General features: G+C 42.6%; 1 protein-coding gene across 1 annotated transcript in view; it reads left to right on the top strand.

Annotated features, from left to right (window-relative positions):
* usp12b (ubiquitin specific peptidase 12b) overlaps positions 1-19,441 on the top strand; it is a 32,091-nt gene extending 12,650 nt beyond the window's left edge. The window contains exons 3-10 of the mRNA XM_080741767.1: positions 597-680; positions 1,646-1,775; positions 2,724-3,046; positions 3,808-3,884; positions 5,805-5,888; positions 7,394-7,591; positions 9,053-9,131; positions 14,007-19,441. Of these exons, the coding sequence (XP_080597893.1) occupies positions 597-680; positions 1,646-1,775; positions 2,724-3,046; positions 3,808-3,884; positions 5,805-5,888; positions 7,394-7,591; positions 9,053-9,131; positions 14,007-14,108 (1,077 nt within the window). The 3' untranslated portion in view covers positions 14,109-19,441. The remainder of the gene's footprint in view (positions 1-596; positions 681-1,645; positions 1,776-2,723; positions 3,047-3,807; positions 3,885-5,804; positions 5,889-7,393; positions 7,592-9,052; positions 9,132-14,006) is intronic.
* Positions 19,442-21,053: the final 1,612 nt, after the last annotated feature.

The following is a 21,053-nucleotide window of genomic DNA, read 5'->3' as shown; positions in this document are numbered from 1 at the left end:
AATGTTCAAACATAGCAACAATAGCTGATATAAAAGCTCTCGCAATGTGTTGTGAGCTTGTAGATCTGCTACCGTATTTTCTCTTTTTTTTTTGCTGATGCATTATTATTATTATGACATCCCCAAAATACTAGGGATGCCACAGGTTAAGCAACTGTGTAATTTGCATTGATTATAAAAAAATAGCAGATGAACAAGCTCACTGTGAGCTTGTATATCTGCTATTTTTCAAATCTTGACTGATTTCTTGAATGGAGCTCTTAAGTCTGATATAATTTTTTAGGCAGAGGTGAACTTCTGGTGGCAAAAGGCACCAGCGCCCATGAATCTTTTTTACTATAAGCACATTTTTCTTCTCTTGTTGACAGGAAAGTGGTTGAATTATACTTTAGTCGTTATTTTTGTCTCGGATCTGTTGAAATAGCGAGGGACACAGCACTGCCCATATTGACAATAAATCTGCTTGGGGTCTGACTACAAAATGATGTCACGGCTTAAGAGCCCCATAGGCCTCAGGTCTTAGCATGTTACTAATCCTTTGTTTCTATATCTCTTGTCTCATTGTGTGTCTCTCTCTCCATCTCATGGCTGTGCAGTTTGGAAACACCTGCTACTGTAACTCAGTGCTGCAGGCTCTGTATTTCTGTCGGCCATTCAGAGAGAAAGTGCTGGCGTACAAGGTAAACACCTGAGCAACAACACCTCCTTATCGTCTTCCCAAACATTCCCACAGCTACACAGCAGGGCGTTTTAAACGTATTCAAGTCACTTTACATACTTGACTTTTAGGGCTGCAAGTATTGATTATTTTCTTAGCGATTATTCTGTCGATTACGGTCTTGATGTTTAACACCTTGACGTCCGAAATAGAATGGTGGTTGGTAGATTAGCCGTGACATTTCTATTATTGTATTGTGATCTGAGACATAATATTATGTTTATAAACATGACCCCGCAGCCCCTCCATCTTGAACAGCGCCGCTGTTTTTTCTTTTTTTTTTTTCCCCCAGGCCAGTAACTCACCATGATTTTCTCGATTTCCGTTGGGATAGAATGGGGGTTTTGGCCGATCGTCGATGTCCCCGTGCGTTTCGCGTGCGCGATCCTTTCACGTAAATGTCCCCGCAAATAGTCCATGTGTGACTGAAGAACAGAACTGAAAAGTTTCGCTAGCATAGCCCCAAGCATGGCTGCAGGAGGAGCTCGAGTGTGTAGACAGTAAACGGATGGGTGGAAGGTGCCTTGGAGAAGGAGAGGCGCTGACGTCACCTCTGCTTCATGCACGGTCTGCATGAGCTATCAGTGCACGAGTGGTGACTAGGGAAGGTTAGACGATCGCCGATTTTCGGATCAAAAGCTTTTATTCCGGTTTTAAAGACAAAGTCCGGGAATGTACGACGTGGCTGAGAGTCCCTGGGGGGATGTGCGATATAGTACGGTTTTAACATTAAGGGGCTCCCCTTGGCTTAGAAGGTGTTAAGAAGTATGTAAAAAATAAAATAAAACGATGATGAATATATTAACTAATCAATTAATCTCTTAAGCGTTATTCTAACAACAATGTCATGCTGTAATAGTGAAAATAGACACATTTAGACACAAGTATAGCAGTGTGTGTGTGTGTGTGTGTGTGTTTGTGTGCCAGGTGCAGCCTCGTCGTAAGGAGTCCCTGCTCACCTGTCTTGCTGACCTGTTCAACAGCATCGCCACGCAGAAGAAGAAAGTTGGAGTCATTCCTCCTAAGAAGTTCATCTCACGCCTGAGGAAAGAAAATGGTAAGGAGAGAGACAGCGAGAGAGACACACCGAGCAGAGAGAGAGAGACAGACATAGACTTTGACTTTTAAAATGATTTAAACAAGACCTGTGTCTTCACACACAATACAATATGTTCATATGATATTCTTACATAAAGTATAGCAGTCAAATGGTGCCCCATCTGAAAATAGTTTGTGCCAGGCCCAGGGACACCCATACAAGATTTCTGTTAGGCGTTTTTCAAGCTCACTTGGCGCCTCATCACGGCATGATGTGAGCATCAATATTGTGGGTGTGTGTATAGGGTTAAAGCGGTTAACTGATTTTGATGATGTATAAACAAATTTAGCTGGGGATTCCCTGGAACATCTTTTTTTGAAAAATTGGTTACGACTCTGTAACCCATTTTTCACCCAGTGCCAATTGCCTAAGCTTTAATCCTGGGCTCTGCTCTCCCTCTGCCGCACCTGGGGAGACAACGGACTGACCTCATGCTTCCTTCAATGCTTGAGTAGTTCAAGTTGTTTCTTTTCACCTGACAGGGGGGATGGACGTAGCGCGTGGAAGGAACACGTTATTCCAACCAGTTCCTTTCCCCTCCATCAAGCGCCCCGGCTGGCCAGGGGGAGGCATAATTGAGACCAGGATTACTGCATGTTTTTGTGAGGGTATCAACCCTAGGAGACACAGGTAGAACATGCAAACTCCACACAGAAAGGCCCTATCGCCAACCCCACCTAGGGTGTGGGCACTGATGACGCGGAGGGAAGAACACACCCCCAGCACCCACATCGTCTCCCGGCGGGAATCGAACCCAGGACCTTCTAGCTGTGAGGCGAAGCGCTAACCACTGCGCCACCGCGCCCCCACGACCCCACTTCTTTACTCATCTCTCTCCGCCTCCCTCTCCTTCTCTCTCCATTTCTCCCTCTTAATCCTTCTCTCTCTCTCGCTCCTCCCCTACAGAGCTCTTCGATAACTACATGCAGCAGGACGCTCACGAGTTCCTCAACTACCTCCTGAACACCATCGCGGACCTCCTACAGGAGGAGAAGGGCCAGGAGAGGCAGCAGAACGGCAAGCTGCTGCAGAACGGAGGCAGCGGGGGTGGAGGAGGAGGTGGAGGAGGTGGAGGGACAGGGACAGGGACAGGAGGAGAGGGGACGGAGGGAGAAGGAGGAGGAGGAAAGGAGACGCAGCAGCAGCAGCAGCAACAACAACAGACATGGGTCCATGAGATCTTTCAGGGGACGCTGACCAATGAGACGCGATGCCTCAACTGTGAAGCTGTGAGTGATGCTGGAGGAGGATCATTATCTAAGCTGTGTGTGTGTGTGTGTGTGTGTGTGGGACGGGACGATATGAAAATGTCATATCACGATTATTGTGACAAAAGAAATAGCGATTTACGATATTATCGCAATAATTAAAATCCATTATCCTGGGGTGGAACATCTGCCAAAAAATAGCAGATCTACAAGCTCACAACGCGTTGCGTTGTGAGCTTGTAGGTCGGCTATTTTTTGGCAAAGACTTTTGATAGAGAATGAAAAAAAGACTATCAAGTACGTATTTTATAAGTACCTTTTACCTATTATAGAGGGTTTAAGTGGTACTGGATAAGCAGCTCGGCAAATAAAAGCTGAATTGTTCCCAGTGCATGACGGAGGACGATATCACGATAAATTAAATCTCCACAATACGATTATCGTGAGTGTTTTTTTATCACGATAATATCGCTTATCGTCCCATCCATAGTGTGTGGGTGGGTATGTGTGTTTGTTCCCCTTGGGAACTCCAGTCAACAAAGTACTGTATACAAGGTTTAAGTGGTGAAGAAGCATTATAATTAAGTAATATTACACGAGAGGGTGTGCATTATCGTGGTTATCAGCACGCCAGCCTTTCTGCAGGAACGAGGCGACAGCCGAGTTCCGTAGGCAGGGCTGAAGTGCCAATGCCAATGTATCAGTAGTTGCAACCCTTAGTGTTTGTGACCTTTTTGAAGGTGCTAGTGAGTGAACTTGTGCGTGTTTCCCATATGCTGCAGGTGAGCAGTAAAGACGAAGACTTTCTGGATCTGTCGGTAGATGTGGAGCAGAACACCTCCATCACACACTGTCTCAGGTGAGCTCTATAAGCATCAGTAAGCTTTCAACTCGCCACAGATAGCTTTGTTTTGGCGAGTAGCGAAAGAGTTTTTGTTATTTTTGGGCCAGACGAGAGGGAGCACAGGCTATGCCTCGGCCGGACGGATGTAGAGTAACATATCGTTAAGGATGTTCCTCTAACGCTATGGACCAGAGCTAGGTTGGACACAACCTTTGTTCTTTCTGGTTAAACGTGGATTTTGACCTTCGGGTCAAAAGGCTCAATTAGCTCAGTGGTAAAAATGTCAGGTACTTGCACAGGGGATATGTACGCACAATCTACTACTGTATATGATTCTGGACAGACATGGATGTAAACTGCTAGTTGGCCGTGGCAACCAAACGTGATGCAGTGTTACAAATCATCCACAAGGCTGTATTGGCAGTGTTGCCTGATTTTGCAAGAGAAATGAGCAACCAGGCCTATGAAAACAAGCCCAAAAGAAGCGACTAGGCTATGGCTGTTTGGAAAAATAGCCCATCTTAAAGCTCAGAACGCGGCGTGAGCTAGTAGACAACTCAAATCTTGTATGGGAAGGGATCCGTGGCACAACATATTTTCAGATGAGGGTCTGCCGACAAATACATATTAATCTGTATTTGCCATGAATATTTTTAAGAGGCACTGGTTTAAACAACATTGGGAAAAAAGACCAAATAAGCAACTACACTTTAGAAATAACCCTCCCAAAAGAATGCATCCCGCAAACTACTAATATTAATTATAACATTAACTTTTAATAAGCAGACATGGTTCACTGTTTGCCCCGGTTTAAGCCAGTTTGAGGTAATTTTGCTGTCCTATTTCTCCCTGTCCTGTCCTGTCTATATCATATCATATCGATAGATATCATGTTCTATAGGTACAGGCACTGGATGCCTCCATCAGGCACATGTTATACTGAACCTTACAGTGATGTTGTACTGCTGATACTGTTATCAGATGTCAGATAAAGTAACAACATTCACCACAGTCTAAGAGTTCGGAACAAAATGGAGCCATCTATTATAATTCAATATGTACACTTTACCAGGAGTCATGTTACCAGACCTTGATTCTTTGCATTTTGTGGATTGGAGCCCGACTGATGCCAGAGTTATGTTTCCGATGCCGATCCTGATTTTGGAGAGTCCCAGGACCTACTGTATACCACCGATTAATGATGTTTTGTAAGAAAAAATACAACGTCTTGAAAGCAATTTGGAAAACTCGATAAACATTTCTATTTGAGAATATCTAACTTAAGCAAACACATATCGTGATGCGACAAGTTCTGAGCTTGTCGATCTGCTATAATTAATAAATAAATAAAAACATGGACAAATGTAAAAAAGTGTAGAATGTGTGAGTGGAAACAGTTTAACAACCCAAAACTGTCACAAAATATTTTCAGATGGTCTGCGGCGAATTACATTTGGGGGTCCTTACCTGAAAAGGGTTTGAGAACTTCTGATCCAATGCTTCGAATTGTTGTTTGAAGAGCAGCTTTTAACACTGACTGCTACGTGCAACACATTGGGAAATGTCATCATGTCCCTTTTAAAAATGTCAGTATAATTTCTCCTTGAATGAACCACATTGATCGATGCACACTTAAAAGTGTGTTTCATAAAAACAAAAGAATGCCAGCGCTGACTCACAGACATTGCCATCCGGTACTTATTTGTTCAGATAAGCATGATGGGTAGCACATGTGCCTACCTGAATAAAATAAATCTGAAGGACACTTCCATTTATACTGACATTCTGCAGTTTCTTTATTGAATTCTTCTGAGACGTGAGACTGTTAACCTGTGACTGAGTTCGCACATTCTTTAAAGTGTGTTTGTGTGTTATGTTTGTGTGTGTCTCAGCCTACAGTAACATAGACATATCGTGTTGTGTTGTGTGTTACAGGGGCTTCAGCAACACAGAGACGTTGTGTAGTGAATACAAGTACTACTGTGAGCAGTGTCGTAGCAAACAGGAAGCACAGAAAAGGTAAGACCATGTTGCCGTCCTTCCACCGGGGGCTGCTCTCCATTCCGACATGTCTCCATTCCGACAGTGACTTCTTATTGTCGGAGTGGCAACACTTCCATAGGGTTATCTCTAACCTTAGGGTTAGAGATAGGGTTAGATGTCGGAAAGGAGACATGTCGGAATGGAGACGTGTAAAACAAAAGTGGCGCTTGTACACACACGCACGCACGCACGCACGCACGCACGCACGCACGCACGCACGCACACACACACACACACACACACACACACACACACACACACACACACACACACACACACACACACACATTTGACCACTGAGTTGTGCGGTGTGGGGAAGTTGAGCTTCCACACTGAATGTTAGGCTTGCTCATAATATACATACACAGCCACTAGGGAATATGCAGGATATGAAACAGGCTTATGAATGTCTTCATATAGAGCCTCACAAGGATATGAGCTGGTGTTCACACAATTCACCAAGCAGGAGGGAAACTATTATTACCCATCCATCTACCTTGCCGAATACCTGCATATGCATGCACGAGCGCGTGCATGCACGCACACACACACACACACACACACACACACACACACACACACACACACACACACACACACACACACACACATTTGTATTACTTATACTAAACCTAATCTCTGAATGCCAAATCCTAACCCTAAATTCTAAATGCCTAAACCTAACCCCAACCAGAATATTATAATGGTATAAGCCTAACTCCCCAGATATTTTTTAACCATCAACATGGTTAAAAAACATCAAGTCCTATTGTACTTGTGCGAATGTCTTGCCCATCTCATGTACAGTGATACAAGTGCACGCACACAACATACACACACGTTGCCCATTTGAACAGAAACATTTTGCAGGGCGGTCGTCTCCACAGCAACCGTCCTCCTCCGTGCCGCGCGCTGAGAGGTGTATCATTATCACTGCAGTGTGTTTTTACTTTAGACCAGCCATTCACCACCTCTAGCGCGTAGCCCAGCACGGAGTGACGCGTTATGAGCTTGTATATCTGCTATTTTTGAATAGCTCAAATATAAAATAATGCTTTTTAGCTCAAATCTAAAATGACACAAATGCTTTCACGGTTTTAATGGGTTTGCATCAGGGACGTGCAGAGAATGTTAGAGAGGCAGGGGCTGAAATTTCGAAAATGGCCTTTTTGGTGAAAATATCGAAAATAGCAGACGGCCAAGCTCACAAAGCGTCGGTTATTTTCGGTACTTGATGATACAAACACTGAACTAACTTTTGAATGCTGCCTTCACCTATGGCATGGAAAGAGGGCATTTGCATTTCTTTCACCACAGTAAAATGGTCTGGAGAGGGCACCTTTTACAGATGAAAAAAGGGCAGGGGCTAAAGCCCCCTTTGATGTCTATGTGTGCACGTGCCTGGTTAGCATATACACTCCTGCTAAATTGTAAAGTGGATTTGTGTCCCCCCCCCTCCCTCTCTCTCTCTCCGCCCCCAGGATGCGGGTGAAGAAGCTGCCCATGATCCTGGCGCTGCACCTGAAGCGGTTCAAGTACATGGACCAGCTGCACCGCTACACCAAGCTGTCCTACCGGGTGGTCTTCCCCCTGGAGCTGCGGCTCTTCAACACGTCCGGAGACGCCACCAACCCCGACCGCATGTACGACCTGGTGGCCGTGGTGGTGCACTGCGGGAGGTGTGTACGTCATGTTGGTTCCAGGGGGTCCCCCAGTTAAATGTGTAGAGTTGCACTCACAGTTTGTTGTCCGGGCTCTGAAGCGTGGCCTACATCTCGCCTACATCTGGGCACAAAGATTAAAGTTTGTTGTACACCCAGGGTCACATTGGCCAAGCTTCGCGGGAAATTAACACCGCTGACTTCACACTAGGTGTGATTTATTGAATTTTTTTCTGATGGGGTCCGTGGCCAAATATATATACACTAGCCCTTACCCGTTCAAAGATATGAGCTCCAAAATGATGTGCAGTGTGTGGGTTATGGGATGTGCACTGTGCACACAGTATATGAGGGATGGAAAGTAACTTTAACTGGTGCTTGCATGATGTAGGAGCATCAATGTAAGAAACCCGTTTCGTTTAATGGCTACAGAGATACTGTCCCCCCCCCCCCCCCCCCCCCCAGCCCGCCCACCCGCCTGCACACACACCCGCCTGCCTGGACACACACACACACACACACACACAGAGCTGGTTAAACATTTTGCCTCAAGCTAGATGCAGAATAGATGTGCCTCATGCTAGATGCAGAATATATAGTAGATACACCATAAAAATGCTAATATACAGCATACGATTTGTGAAAGTGACAAACGGGCTTCACAGTTATGTCAGGTGTGTTCATATGCTTATGGTGATGCGATTTCAGATCAATTGCTCCAGCCACTGAGGAGAAACGCTGTTTCAGACAGACAGACAGACACTCACTCACTCACTCACTCACTCACTCAGACAGACAGACATTCGCAAAATTATAGTATAGATGTATATCAATTTCAAGGTCCTTGGCATGAATACGTTTGGGAAATACTGGTGTATGTGGTTGGGGTGGCAGTGGGTATCAAACCATTTTATTTCAAGGATCCCCTGTTTGGTAAGGTCTGCCATTAGGAGACAGACCCTCGTACTGTAGTCTTGCGTAGCCAGACAACTATTCCACAATCTCCGAATGCTACAGTATATAGAGTCTGGAACTACACCTCCTGAACGGCGAGTAATGCAAACTGGCTTTTCCGTTCAAGAAAATATATTTTAAAATGTCATTTCTGCTAAGCAGCAAGCTAAATATGCTTGGATGATTTTTATTTACATTAGGATAAATGTGCACAATGTGAGACGGAAACGGAAGTGGGGAGGAGGCTTCACTGCTGCTGTAACCGGGTACTCATCATTCTTCTTACGTTATTCCAGACTGTATGACGAGAGCATTTGCAAATCGCGGAGTCAACAGTCTGGCCACGCGAGACTACTCGTACTATAACTCTTAAAACAAAAATAGCGTGAACGAAAAATGGTCAAAGTGCAATTGTAGTTTTGAGGGTATACATTGTATGTCATACTGTACTGTGTGTGTGTGTGTGTGTGTGTGTGTGTGTGTGTGTGTGTGTGTGTGTGTGTGTGTGTGTGTGTTCCTGTGCAGTGGTCCTAACCGTGGTCATTACATCACCATCGTAAAGAGTCATGGCTTCTGGCTGCTGTTTGACGATGACATCGTAGAGGTGAGCTGATCACGTTGTGATTATATGGTTGTAGTGTTTGTTTGTTTTTATCCCAAATTTGATACCGTCGATGCCAGGCAGAAACCTTGTTTTTTCGTAAATGAATGCCCTACTTGATCATACAACAGCGTCACACAAAAGCATCAAAACTAGCAGATGCACAAGCTTGAAACTCGTCTCGAAGTGACACATTTTCAGCTTGTAGATCTGCTACTTTTGAAAGTAGGTTTTGGACATAATATGAGGTTTCCAGACTTTCCACCCGACAGAGATGATATGCATTGGGCCAAGAAGCCCCATTTGACAACATTGTTGTCATGAGAGACTAAGCAGACAGTGTTATTCCGGGGTGTGACTAACACATTTCCAAGTCACCAGAGTTAGGAGGTGAAAAGAACATGGCCCTGGCGAGCTGAAAACGTCTTCGAGTGAGTCAGGCGATTCGACCTGTTCACATCGTCTCTACTCTATTCAATCTTCGAAAAGATGATCTGTGCGTCTCTAGAGCGGTCTGACGAGTGAAAAACAAACGTACACACACTGCAGTGCGAGTCTGAAATAAAAAGAGGTCTACTTCCTCGTGCGCGTCATTGTCGTTCCAAAATAGAACCGAGCTCTAAAAGATGTGTCAATGGATTCTGACGTGCACACTCGTGGCCTTCAGCTACAGCCGTTGTCAACACATTTATTGTCGCAAGTGTCTGATTCTTCCGATGTGTCGGTAGGGTGCCAAGAACACATTGATGTGCTACAAAGCAACAAGGATAACACGTACAGTACATACGTGTTGTACCAAGAATAACACAACGTTGCTGTCCAAATTTTAACTTGCACTTTGTTGTATCAGACGTAGCCAGACATTCTTCTTTATGAAGAAAATTGAACGATGATGATGTGAAAGTGCTCAAGTAGGTCTGTGGGTTTTATAAATAATAATAATAATGAATTGCATTTTTATAGCGCTTTTCCAAGTGCTCAAAGCGCTTTACAATGGTTCATTCATTCATACATTGGGAGGTGAAGCGGCAAACACATTCACACACCAATAGTCCATGGGCCATACGAGATGTTGGTATCCGAAAGGTGGCAAAGGTTATCATGCATTTTTGAAAAGCTATATATCTGTAGATTATATTTTGGTATGATAACCCTTTCTGAGACACAGCTAAATTGGTGTTATCAGCCGCTAGAGTTGGTGTCCCATTAACTTTACTATATAGGAAGAAAAAAAACATGGACCATTGGCCAACCTGCTCTACCTCCTGAGCTACAGCCATCCCATTAAATGATTATAAATGAATCCATGGGAACACAGGTTATGTATTTTTTTCCTATCTCCTGAAAAGTAATAGGTTTCCACAGAGACGAAGTAAGGGTGCCCTACTCACAACTGTTTTTTGTGTGCGGGGGGCAACGAAGCGTGAATCAGTCGATCCCATCCCGACTGTCTTTGCTGCCCGTCTCTCCCCATCTCTCTCTCGCAGATTCCTGTCCATCTCTATTATAAACTTTCAATAAGGGCAGATCTACAAGCTCACAGCACATGCGAGCTTGTACATCTGCTATTTTTTGAACATTTTTGAAAACATCTTGATGGTGTGTCAACTACCCATTTAGAAGGCATTTGTAGAATCATCCTCAGGTTTTAATCGACCACAGAGAACATTAAATCATTCCACCAAGGGTCCACCACCACCGCGCTCCCGTTCAATCGGCCCATGCCAGGAATTCACCGCAGACTAGAAGGAAAGGGATATGTGGCGGTCCCGAGTGCTGTGTCTGGAATCTGGAGCCTGGTGCTGACCCAAATACTTCCACTTCCCCCCCTGAGTAATGAGGAGATTATTATGAATTCGAAATATACAGTATATGCCTGAGGAGGGAGACGGAGGGGGGAGAGAATGAGGAGTAGGGGGACTATTAATGTCATCATGGGGAGAGAAATGTGGGCTGGAGAGAATATGAGTGAAGCTGGAGTGCGAGACATGTAAGAAGGTCTTAAGATGGAGGGTAGACAGAAAGAGAGAGATTTACTTTGTTTCACATTACAAAATTATAATAATGGGAAAGAAAAGTATTACAAAAAACTAAACACACCCTCCTCACACATTAGGACAATATATTAGTCATCAGAACCAGGAGTGTGTGTTAGTCTAACATGGTTAAAATGTAGTGTGAAGTTACAATGAGTTTATATACTGGATATTAATATAGAATCAATATCCAGTATCTAAATATTGAACCAAGCACCTTTTTTGGTTGAAAAACTGGGTTGTACACAAAAAACTCAATAGTGTTACAGTATACCATTACTGTTCCTGGTCAAAAGTAACTGTCCATATTGACTGAAATTAATAGGTAAGGCTATATCCAGAGAGAGAGAGACAAACACACACACACACACACACACATGACAAGATGCCACAGGTGGCGATTTGAAGAAAATGTCATAGATTCAAAAGGGGACTGCCCCATAGGTCGAACTCCCGTTGGGTCGAACAGCGTCGGCAGGTTAGATAATCACCCGCGAGCGTCGGAAGGGTAGATAATCACTCGCGTCACTGTTAATGAGGTTAGGTTTAGGGTTAGGGTTAGAGTTAGGCATAGTTTTACTGAGGTTAGGATTAGGGTTTGGGTTAGAGTTTGGTGGTCGATCCAAAGGGTGTTCGACCTAATGACATGTTACCATTCAAAATCCTATTGTGAAGGTAAAGTATCCTTAGTTGGAAAACACATTGCAATGATCTAAACGTTAAAATCTACCAATGTTGACTTAAATACCACTGTGTATAAGACAAATTACTTCAAACATACCTGACATAGGAGCTTATTACAAGTATCTATGCATTACATGATCGGCCCAGGGGCCCCACGCGAGGGTTTTAATCGGGCCCTGATCGGCTGTGCTTTGCAAGCGCAGCAGAATCTTTCACCGGTTCAAGAAAGTCCCACAGCTCCTGGCCCACCGCAGCAGATGTTGGAATGGGCCGGCGTCCCAATGTAGTGGAAAAACACACTGACCACGGATCAGGTTTTAACAACAGTGTGCCTGATGGTTTTGGCTACGTAGACCCGAGTGCCTGCTTGCATTCACTCAGCAACGATACCCCACCACAGCAAACCTTGAAACCATTAACCACTTATTCCCTATATACTTTGTCGTATGACGCAGATACTGTTACAAGTAACAGTCCTGTATTAAAATGTTAAACTGTTCAGTGAGGGTACGAAATTATTTGCAAATGTATGTAATGTAATGTGTATCAAAATATAGAAAATGTAAGTGAGTAAAAGTACTCAAATTTGTTTAAAATGGTCAATGTAAAGGAAGTATTCGCACATCCACTGGATTCGGATGCAGGTGCGTTGGACAGTGAACACTGAAGCAATCATGAAATACTATTTCATGAACAAAAATCCCGCACTCTGCTCTTGCTCAGCTGCTCGTTTTTATTTCTAATTTCCTATAAAATGGTCAAACCTAGCTTTTGACTGTGAATGCAACTGCCCATAGCAGAGTGGCCGACTTGCTTATGGGGAAAATAATTATACAGCATTAATCAATTCATTGGTTTTGTGGTCAAGAGATAAATTACAACTCTTATTAGAGTGCCAACAGCTTAACTTGCGGACATGCCGCACCAACATTAACTGCTTGTACCATAATGAGTGACTAACAAAAATCCTTCTAACCAGTGCTGTAGATATAGAGGAGGAGACATATATTTGATATTTGATTAACCTTTACATTTCAGTTTAGTAAATTGTCGATGGCCTCTCGGCACAGTTTCCCCCCCAAGGGCCCCAGAGAGTCGAGGGCCCCTGGGCCCCGCCCCCACTGGCCTTATGGCTAATCCGTCCTTGGGACCGAGCCGTCATCTTTTATTCGTCGTCTTTTTTTCACGGTTGCCATGGAGTTTGGGTCTTTGTCCGATTTCTTCTCTCTGCCATGTTTTCTGTCGTTTTTATACTTCAAGAGTTGTCAGCTCTCTCTGTCCTTCGCTCATTATTTTTCTTTCTTTCTATCTTTCTTTCTTTCTTTCTTAGTTTCTTTCTTTCAGAGACACACACACACATACTCTCTCTCTCTCTCCCTCCCTCCCTCCCCCCCCCCCCCCCCCCCCCCATTATTAGGTTGTAGGTCCATGCCATTCACCCATGGCAGATCTGCCGCCATCGAGATAATCTAACAATACGTGACTGACAAGCCATCATTGTCACACTACACACAGTACAGCCCATTTGACGTCTGAGGCTGATGTCATTGGTGTCAGTGTTTCATTTTGAGTTTGCACGCACACGTGCAGTCGTGCACACACACACACACACACACACACACACACACACACACACACACACACACACACACACACACACACACTGCATTCATGTACAAACCCCCATGTGAGGGTATTGAAGGAAACGGCAAATATGATGCTTAGTGCTTACAGAAGCTCTTATGACCAGGAATCCATCAAGGCCTCCACACAATCCCCTAAAAATCCCACTGAATTCTTAAAAGAAATATTGTTGTCTATGTGGAATCTCACTGAATTCTTTGAATATTGTTGTGTATGTTGGACCCCAAATAATGCCACATTTTTGGGGTCTGAATCTGATCCCCATTTTGGAGACTGGTTACCAATCAGTTGACCAATATTTATCTTTAACTCAATTGGGGGTAAAAAAAATAATGATTTTATGAAAGTTTTTATTTGAGACATTTTTAATTAAACAAGTAAATCTAAAATACACAAACTGAAATAGCTTTTATTTTATCTCATGCCCTCTACTCTGTCATGGAACGTGTTTAATAAAAGATTACGGGGTATCTAATTTTAACTTCTCTTTCATCCCTCCTTCCGTCCTTTGCAGAAAATCGACGCCCAGGCGATCGAGGAGTTCTACGGGCTAACGTCGGACATTTCCAAGAACTCTGAGTCAGGTTATATCCTGTTCTACCAGTCCAGAGACTGAACAAAACAACAACAAAAAAACACCAAACAGTCGATCAATCGGGGAGCCCGAATGGACTGTCGCTCACTAAAGAGGAGCGGGAGTGGGCTTAAGGCTGCCACAGGCTCCGCCCATCACGCCCATATAAGTATTCAGGCTTTATTTCCTGTAGGCGGAGCTTTGCACTGGAAACGCCACGCGGCTCAATCGCGATGTCGCGTGCTCAAAGTTGAGATGGCCTCTGGGAATGGCGATCATTCAGTCCTCCAAACGTATCCCACAAATGCAGCCTGGAACCACTTTCAAACCGGGCCTCCCTATTTTGGGCAGGTCATTTATACAGTAGGTGGCAAATGTCCAATTTCTTTTGACATTTTCAAAAATAGTGAAAATAGCCAATCTGCACGCTCACAATGCACTGTAAGCTTGTAGAGCTGCCTATTTTTGCTATTTGTCGTACGCCAAAGTAATTTATATAGAGATGAAGTGGTTACATTGACTGAGTAGCCTAAGAAAAAGTGAAGTTTCCCTTTGATTAACGGTGAGACAGAGGTATTCTTCCTTAGTGAGGACGATTGATTGATTGATTGATTGATACGAAAATCCGAAACACATTTTTGTGACCAAGGCAAGAAGTGCGACTATGTTTCCTTACCAGTAACAAAATATACATTACATAACGTAGGCCTTTGACTTCTGGGCCCTGTGCGCGGGGCCAAGGAAGACTGAATGACGTCAGCTCACGAGCCTGGTACGCGCTGTACGCACATTGGTTCATTCTGAAAGGTAAAAAAACAACTACAAAACACTGTGGGATTTGTCGAGGCAGAACATTTTGGAAGCCAAGTAGCCAATCAACCGTTAGTGACCAAACGGCGAAAGCACAGTTATGGAGGGAACACACACATACACATACACCTTCTCTTAACATTCAACATAGTCAGCCTTCTTTTTTTTTGTGTGTGTGTGTATTTTTAACAATCTAAAAAATTATAGCTTTCTGCAAACACGATAGAGGCATCTTTATTAGCTTTATGCTAACGACAAGTGTGGTGGTTTGTGATGAAGTGGTGCTATTAGCAATGAGTGGTTTTACTCTTCATGTCATAATGGACTGATATGTTTTCTGCTCTCATAAGCAGATTTCTTTTGGCCATCGCTTATTTAATTTTTTTTTTTGTTATTTTATTATATTCAGACGGCTAACAATGCTCCCTAAATAAATCTATTCTCTGTGACACTTCTAGGGACCGTAGTCTGCCTCCGAAACTATTCTTTCATTAGAAGCTCTGTCATTGGTCGCAGAAATTGCGACCCATTGCGACTAACCAATCGGGGTGCCTCTCGTTCGGATTGGTTAGACCTGTCGTGTCAATCATTTTAGCCCCGGGGCGGCCAGTTCGTGCACCAATAAGCTGTTACTGACCGAGCTTCTCACAAATAACAGAATAGTTTGGGAAGCAGACTGCGGCCTCTATAAGTGTCACAGAGACTAGATGTCTTTAGGGAGCATTGTTAGCCATCTGAATGTAGTAATAATAATAAGCAATCGCCAAAAGAATCAGCTTTAATGAAGTGCATTTACCTCTGCATTAATCCGTGGAAAAGTATTGTTTCTATTGGCTAAATACTGAGTTAGCAGGTAATGAAATGGCGGTGTAATAAAAAGGTGTAAGTAGCCATTTTGAGTACATTTCACTTTGTTTACCAACAAAAGCCTTTCCATGGATGAATGCAGAGGTAACTACACTGGTATAGGGCATTTGAACAGCAAAGTGCTTTACCAAATAGTGTTACTGGTGTTGTGCCATTTCTGGTATCTCTGTCATATTTAGTGCCACAGCGTTGAAAGAAATAATAATAATAATGATAACATTGCGGCCACGGTTCTGAAGGAAGAGTATAGGAATTACTTAAGAATGTAGAACAGCAAAATGGCAAACGTTTACTGGAAAGAGTATAATGTAGGTGGTCTGGACAGTAAGCAATTCCCTCTGCTGGTTGCTCTGAAAAGGTTTGTGGCGATTGTCAGAACGTGCATACAGTATTTATACAGTTTTTAGCAAGACACACACACACACACACACACTCTTATTATTACACTTACTACTGGGTTGCAGGTCAAAGCCATTTACCACACTGGCAGAACTTACCGCTGCCATTGAGATGAACATAATACGTATACTACTTTTACTTGCGGCCTGCGACAACCCACATTGCCACACTACGTGCTCGAGTCATGTTTTATGTCTTGTTCCGATGTTTTTTCTGTCATGGGTGTCTGGTCAGTGTTTCATTTTAGAGTTGTCAGATCACACCCCTACGTTATTCTCTCCTGCACTTATTGGAATCCAGTTTGTATGGCAGCGTGGCGTGGTTTTTAACCACTAGCTGCCTGAGCGATATGGTCGACTACAGTTTTTTTTTCTTTTTTCTTTTTCTTTTTCTTTTTTTTGACCCCCGCAACTCTGAGAGGGTCTATTTGGAACCCCCTCAAGGAACCCTGAGCGTCCCTGCACCCCAGTTTGAGAACACTGGCTATATCGGCCACTTTGGCCCGAAACTACCCCCCCCTTGATCACTTGAAACCCAGCATCCCTATTTTGGGAATGTCGATGGATTTTATGCACAGGCGAAAAAAGGAGGAGGCCAAGTACTAGGGAAGGGACGATACGCGATATTATCGTTTATCGTGATGAAAAACACTCACGATAATCCTATCGTGGAGTTTTAATTTATCGTGATATTGTCCTCCGTCAGGCACTGGGATCAATTCACCATTGTATTTGCTGCATATCCGGTACCATTTAAACCCCCTATTGGTAAAACGTACTTATAATATAATATATGTACTTGATACAGTCTCTTTTTCACACTCTATCAAATGTCTTTGCCAAAAAAATAGCAAAAAAAAATAGCTCACAATAGCAACAAAAATAGCTCACAATGCGTTGCAATGCGACGCGTTGTGAGCTTGTAGATCTGTTATTTTTTGGCAAATGTTCCGCCCCAGGATAATGGATCTTGATTATCGCGATAATATCGTAAATCGCGATTTCTTTTGTCACAATAATCATGATATGACATTTTCATATCTATCATCCCATCCCTGGGATCCCAGGCAATGACGTATATAGGGTTCAAGTGGTTAACTAGTCCGACGGTTGAGGGTGAACACGTTAAACTTCACATAGTTTTTACGCACAATGAAACCAAACTTCTTTTTTTTATTTTTATGTGTTGAGTGTTTTATTTAATTTAATTTACTATGTGATACAATTCCAGTGAGTTAAATTCACTTTCTGAACCTGCTCTTTTCTTTTAACCCAAGATAGCCCGGGTGTGTGGAATTTTACTATTGTGCGACAAGTGACAAGTCCAAAAGCTCCACGCTCCTGCCATGGGTTTACAAACGCTCCTCGTTCTAGGGCTAGAGGGAAAGCAAATGGAACCACTCTACCTGGTAGCCTAGAAAGTGATTTATATTTTGCAAGTAGATGAGTTCAATTATTACTTTGAATGTATAGAGCCTAATTTGTACTTTGTTGTACAGCCATGTATTTCAGTTTATTTTTGCCGAGTGACGCGGCCATATGACAAAGTATAATTTAGGTTGGTCTGAATTAGTTCCTCCTCCTGTCGAGTCAAACGTTATTTATGAAGCTGTTTCAACCAAATAACTATGTCACAAACAGTTTTCCTTGACATTCTACATACTACATACTACGGTATGGCTGTCGGTAAGGAAAGGCTACTTTAGATTGTCAAATTGAGACACACCCATTACAGTTCACCTCCATGTACTGAGTTGAGGTTGGGTAGACTTCAATAAGTCACCAGAACCAAGGCTATGTGGTTCTCTGTCCATGCTGCTCTTACAAGCGTTTTAACCTGAACTAATCAAAAAACAAAAGTGAATTGACACCAAAACTTTTCTTCCTGGCTGAATTTGAGGAGCTGGATAACTTGACTTCGGTGTAACATTATGTAGTGTAGGATACATAGTCAGGCCCACGTGCGTATACAGTACTGCTAAAAGACGTTGCTTTTACAGTATATTCTCAAACCACTTTATAAATGGTTGTTTTAGACTGGAATTCAGAGTTTGCTCCAAGAATAGCAGACAGAATGCCAAGAAAGAAAATAACTCCACATAATATTTCTCCACATTAGGTTTGGGCCTGGGTATGTGTCCGTCATTCAGATTAACTGCAGTTTGAAATGATTTCCACTGACAGGTTGTCACTGACACAGCACTGTGGTTGTCAACCCAAAGACAGCTCTCGGTTTTGGCTGGGACAAGGCTTTGGAAATAACATTAAATCTATTTTTATTTGTACTTTTTTTGTTATGGAAATATAATTGATATTATTGTGAATGTTTATGCTGACTTATGCCCCCACCCCACAAGTCTACCATTCTCGCGTAGGCAGCTCACGTTGCGGGTTTAATTTTGTTTGAATTTTTGGGGGATGTGTGAGACGAGAGATGTCGATGTGTACATAAATACAGATGTTATTATTGGAATATAAGGAATTGCTTGCTTGAACTAATCACCGGATGAAAGAAAAGAAAGAACCTATAGTGGTCATGTATGCCTCAAACGCATTTCCATTCAGTGAGTTTGCCTGAAGGGTTTAAGATTTTCTCCAAGACTAAACTAACTACCAATCTGGCATGCCAGACCATAATACTGTACTGTAAATCTAGATACATGGAATCGTATTACAAGATCACAACACAATCCCCAATATTATAGTGATACCGTATGTCTTCAGACTAAACATGGAGAAATTCCCCCCTGAAAGAAACAAAAGACCACTGTGCACTGGTTGTCTGGAGTGAACATTCAGTTGATGTGTAAGGGTTTGAAAAGTTGTCTCAGCTAAATTTAACATGGGACTTTTAATTACGTTCACACTACTCTAGTGTCAGACTCACCGAGAATGTACACATTTGAAAGTGGTGGTATTGGGTGTGAAGCAATGAAACTTCATTATCAACACAGTATGTCGCAGCGGGCTTTGGTCACCATTCTGAAAAGTGTGACTGGGAATAATATGAAAAATAATATTTTCCAATACCTTTCTATGGGTAGTTTCAAGCCTAATTCCGCGGTCTGGGAGGTTTTGACATTCACTGCAATGAAAGTCAATTATCCTAATACTTTGTGACGACTATCTGATGTCGTAAACCCCACATCTCTGGTTCTCTGAGCAGGTTAAGACATATTTAAGAGTTATATATAATAATCTAAGTGAATCTGCGAGGTTAGTGCTGCACATACTGCTGTTTGAGAATAGATTTTGAGGAGTGAATGTGGATACAGTTGAAAGTTTTGGAATTGTGGCAAGATCAAAATGGTCTCCAAACTTGTCTCAAATAAAACACAAACTGGTATAAACATGGACATGTGAGGTTGTTTATTCTGTCTGCCATTCTTGCTTCTTTCATTATCTTAAAGGTGATACACCATGAAATTTTACTTTTCCTATTTTAAAACCTTTTTTTGGGGTCCCACTAGCACCTTCTATCCTCAAATCCCATTTCTGACCGTTGTGTCTTTCTCTGGTTTTGAGAAGGCGAAGGTTAAAAGTATCCCACGTGTTCTCAAAACAGGCTATCCAGATTTGCTGCCGATTGTGACGTCATCATCAAAAAGATTTTTTGGGGGGGGGGGGGGGGGGGTGGCGCAGTTCAGGCCAACGGTGGTACTGCAGCTGAAATGCTCTGAGAGCCATTCAAAAATGAGAGAGGCTCTCTATTCAGGAGTGGTAATTTAGCCTCAAACCTTTTGAAAAACGTTTTTGGGACATAAACAATATGACATAAATACTTTTTAAATGCATGGTGTATCACCTTTAACATGTCGTCTCTCCTTTTTCATTATATAGGCCTACTCTTGCTTCCTTAATTCTAGGTCGATTGGTAGTTTATACTTTCTGATCATCAAGCCATCACACCAAACATACACATTTGCATCAGCCACTCTGCGGCCAATGAGAGGATTGCATTCGGCAACCTCAGATGTGCATATTTTGGGAAGCGATTTGGTGTAGACTTTTCCACAAACAATATCCAAAAGGGTTAGGGTTACTTGCAATTTTGGGGAGATAAAAAGGGTTAGGGTAAAAGACTCACTTATGGATTAATGAGTGAGATCTATGGAGCAAACAACTTTGATCTGCTTGGTAGGTTAATGCAGGAGGAGGATAATATGAGTTAAAGAGAAGGATCTCAACGGAAATAAGCTTCGCCTTACCTGAGTTTTAGTTGACTGTATCAGTGAACTGTACTGTCATGAAACTGTCAAAACTTCTAATAAATACCTCAATCAATCAAAAAATCACTGGATAGATGTGATTGTGTAGAGATTTGTAGAGCTATGGATCTGTCGAGATAATAGTGAAACAACCAGGGTTCATTGCCATGAAAGCTTGTGCTGCTTTGTAAAAAAAGCTTTGTGTTTTTGTATTTTTGTATTTTTTTTTTGCCATGGACATACTGTTAGAACCACAAACAGCTATAGCCCTAAATGTATACTTTTAGTGCTGTGGTCCTCAAAGTGGTTTGAGGGATTTCGGTGTTCCTTTGAAGGTGGTCCAAATGGACCATCACAGGTCTGTAAATGTTACTGTACAAATGAAAATACAAAGTTTGAGAACCACTGTCCTAGTGTAATCCCAATATGCCATACTGTCATAGAAAATAACATGGGTGCACTGCATACTCTTTTGGAGCATCATAGTGACACAGTGAGGACATAATGAGTATTACAGCAGTAGAGGAGAACACTGAAACTGAACCCAGGTCAGCGCTTTCCAGAAACTAACCGGAAAATTGCTGTTATAAGAAATTGGTCTCAAAGTGGGGGTCATGGGGGTCGCTGGTATAACAGTAAAACATTTAAAAACAGTAACTATTTTTTTTATTTGATTTATTTGATAAAGTCATGATACAATTCAC

Source organism: Nannobrachium achirus (assembly GCF_963921795.1).
Source record: "Nannobrachium achirus genome assembly, chromosome: 14".
NCBI classification, from domain to species: Eukaryota; Metazoa; Chordata; class Actinopteri; order Myctophiformes; family Myctophidae; genus Nannobrachium; species Nannobrachium achirus.
Note: the sequence above shows the minus strand (reverse complement) of the source record. Positions and strands in the feature narration are given on the sequence as shown.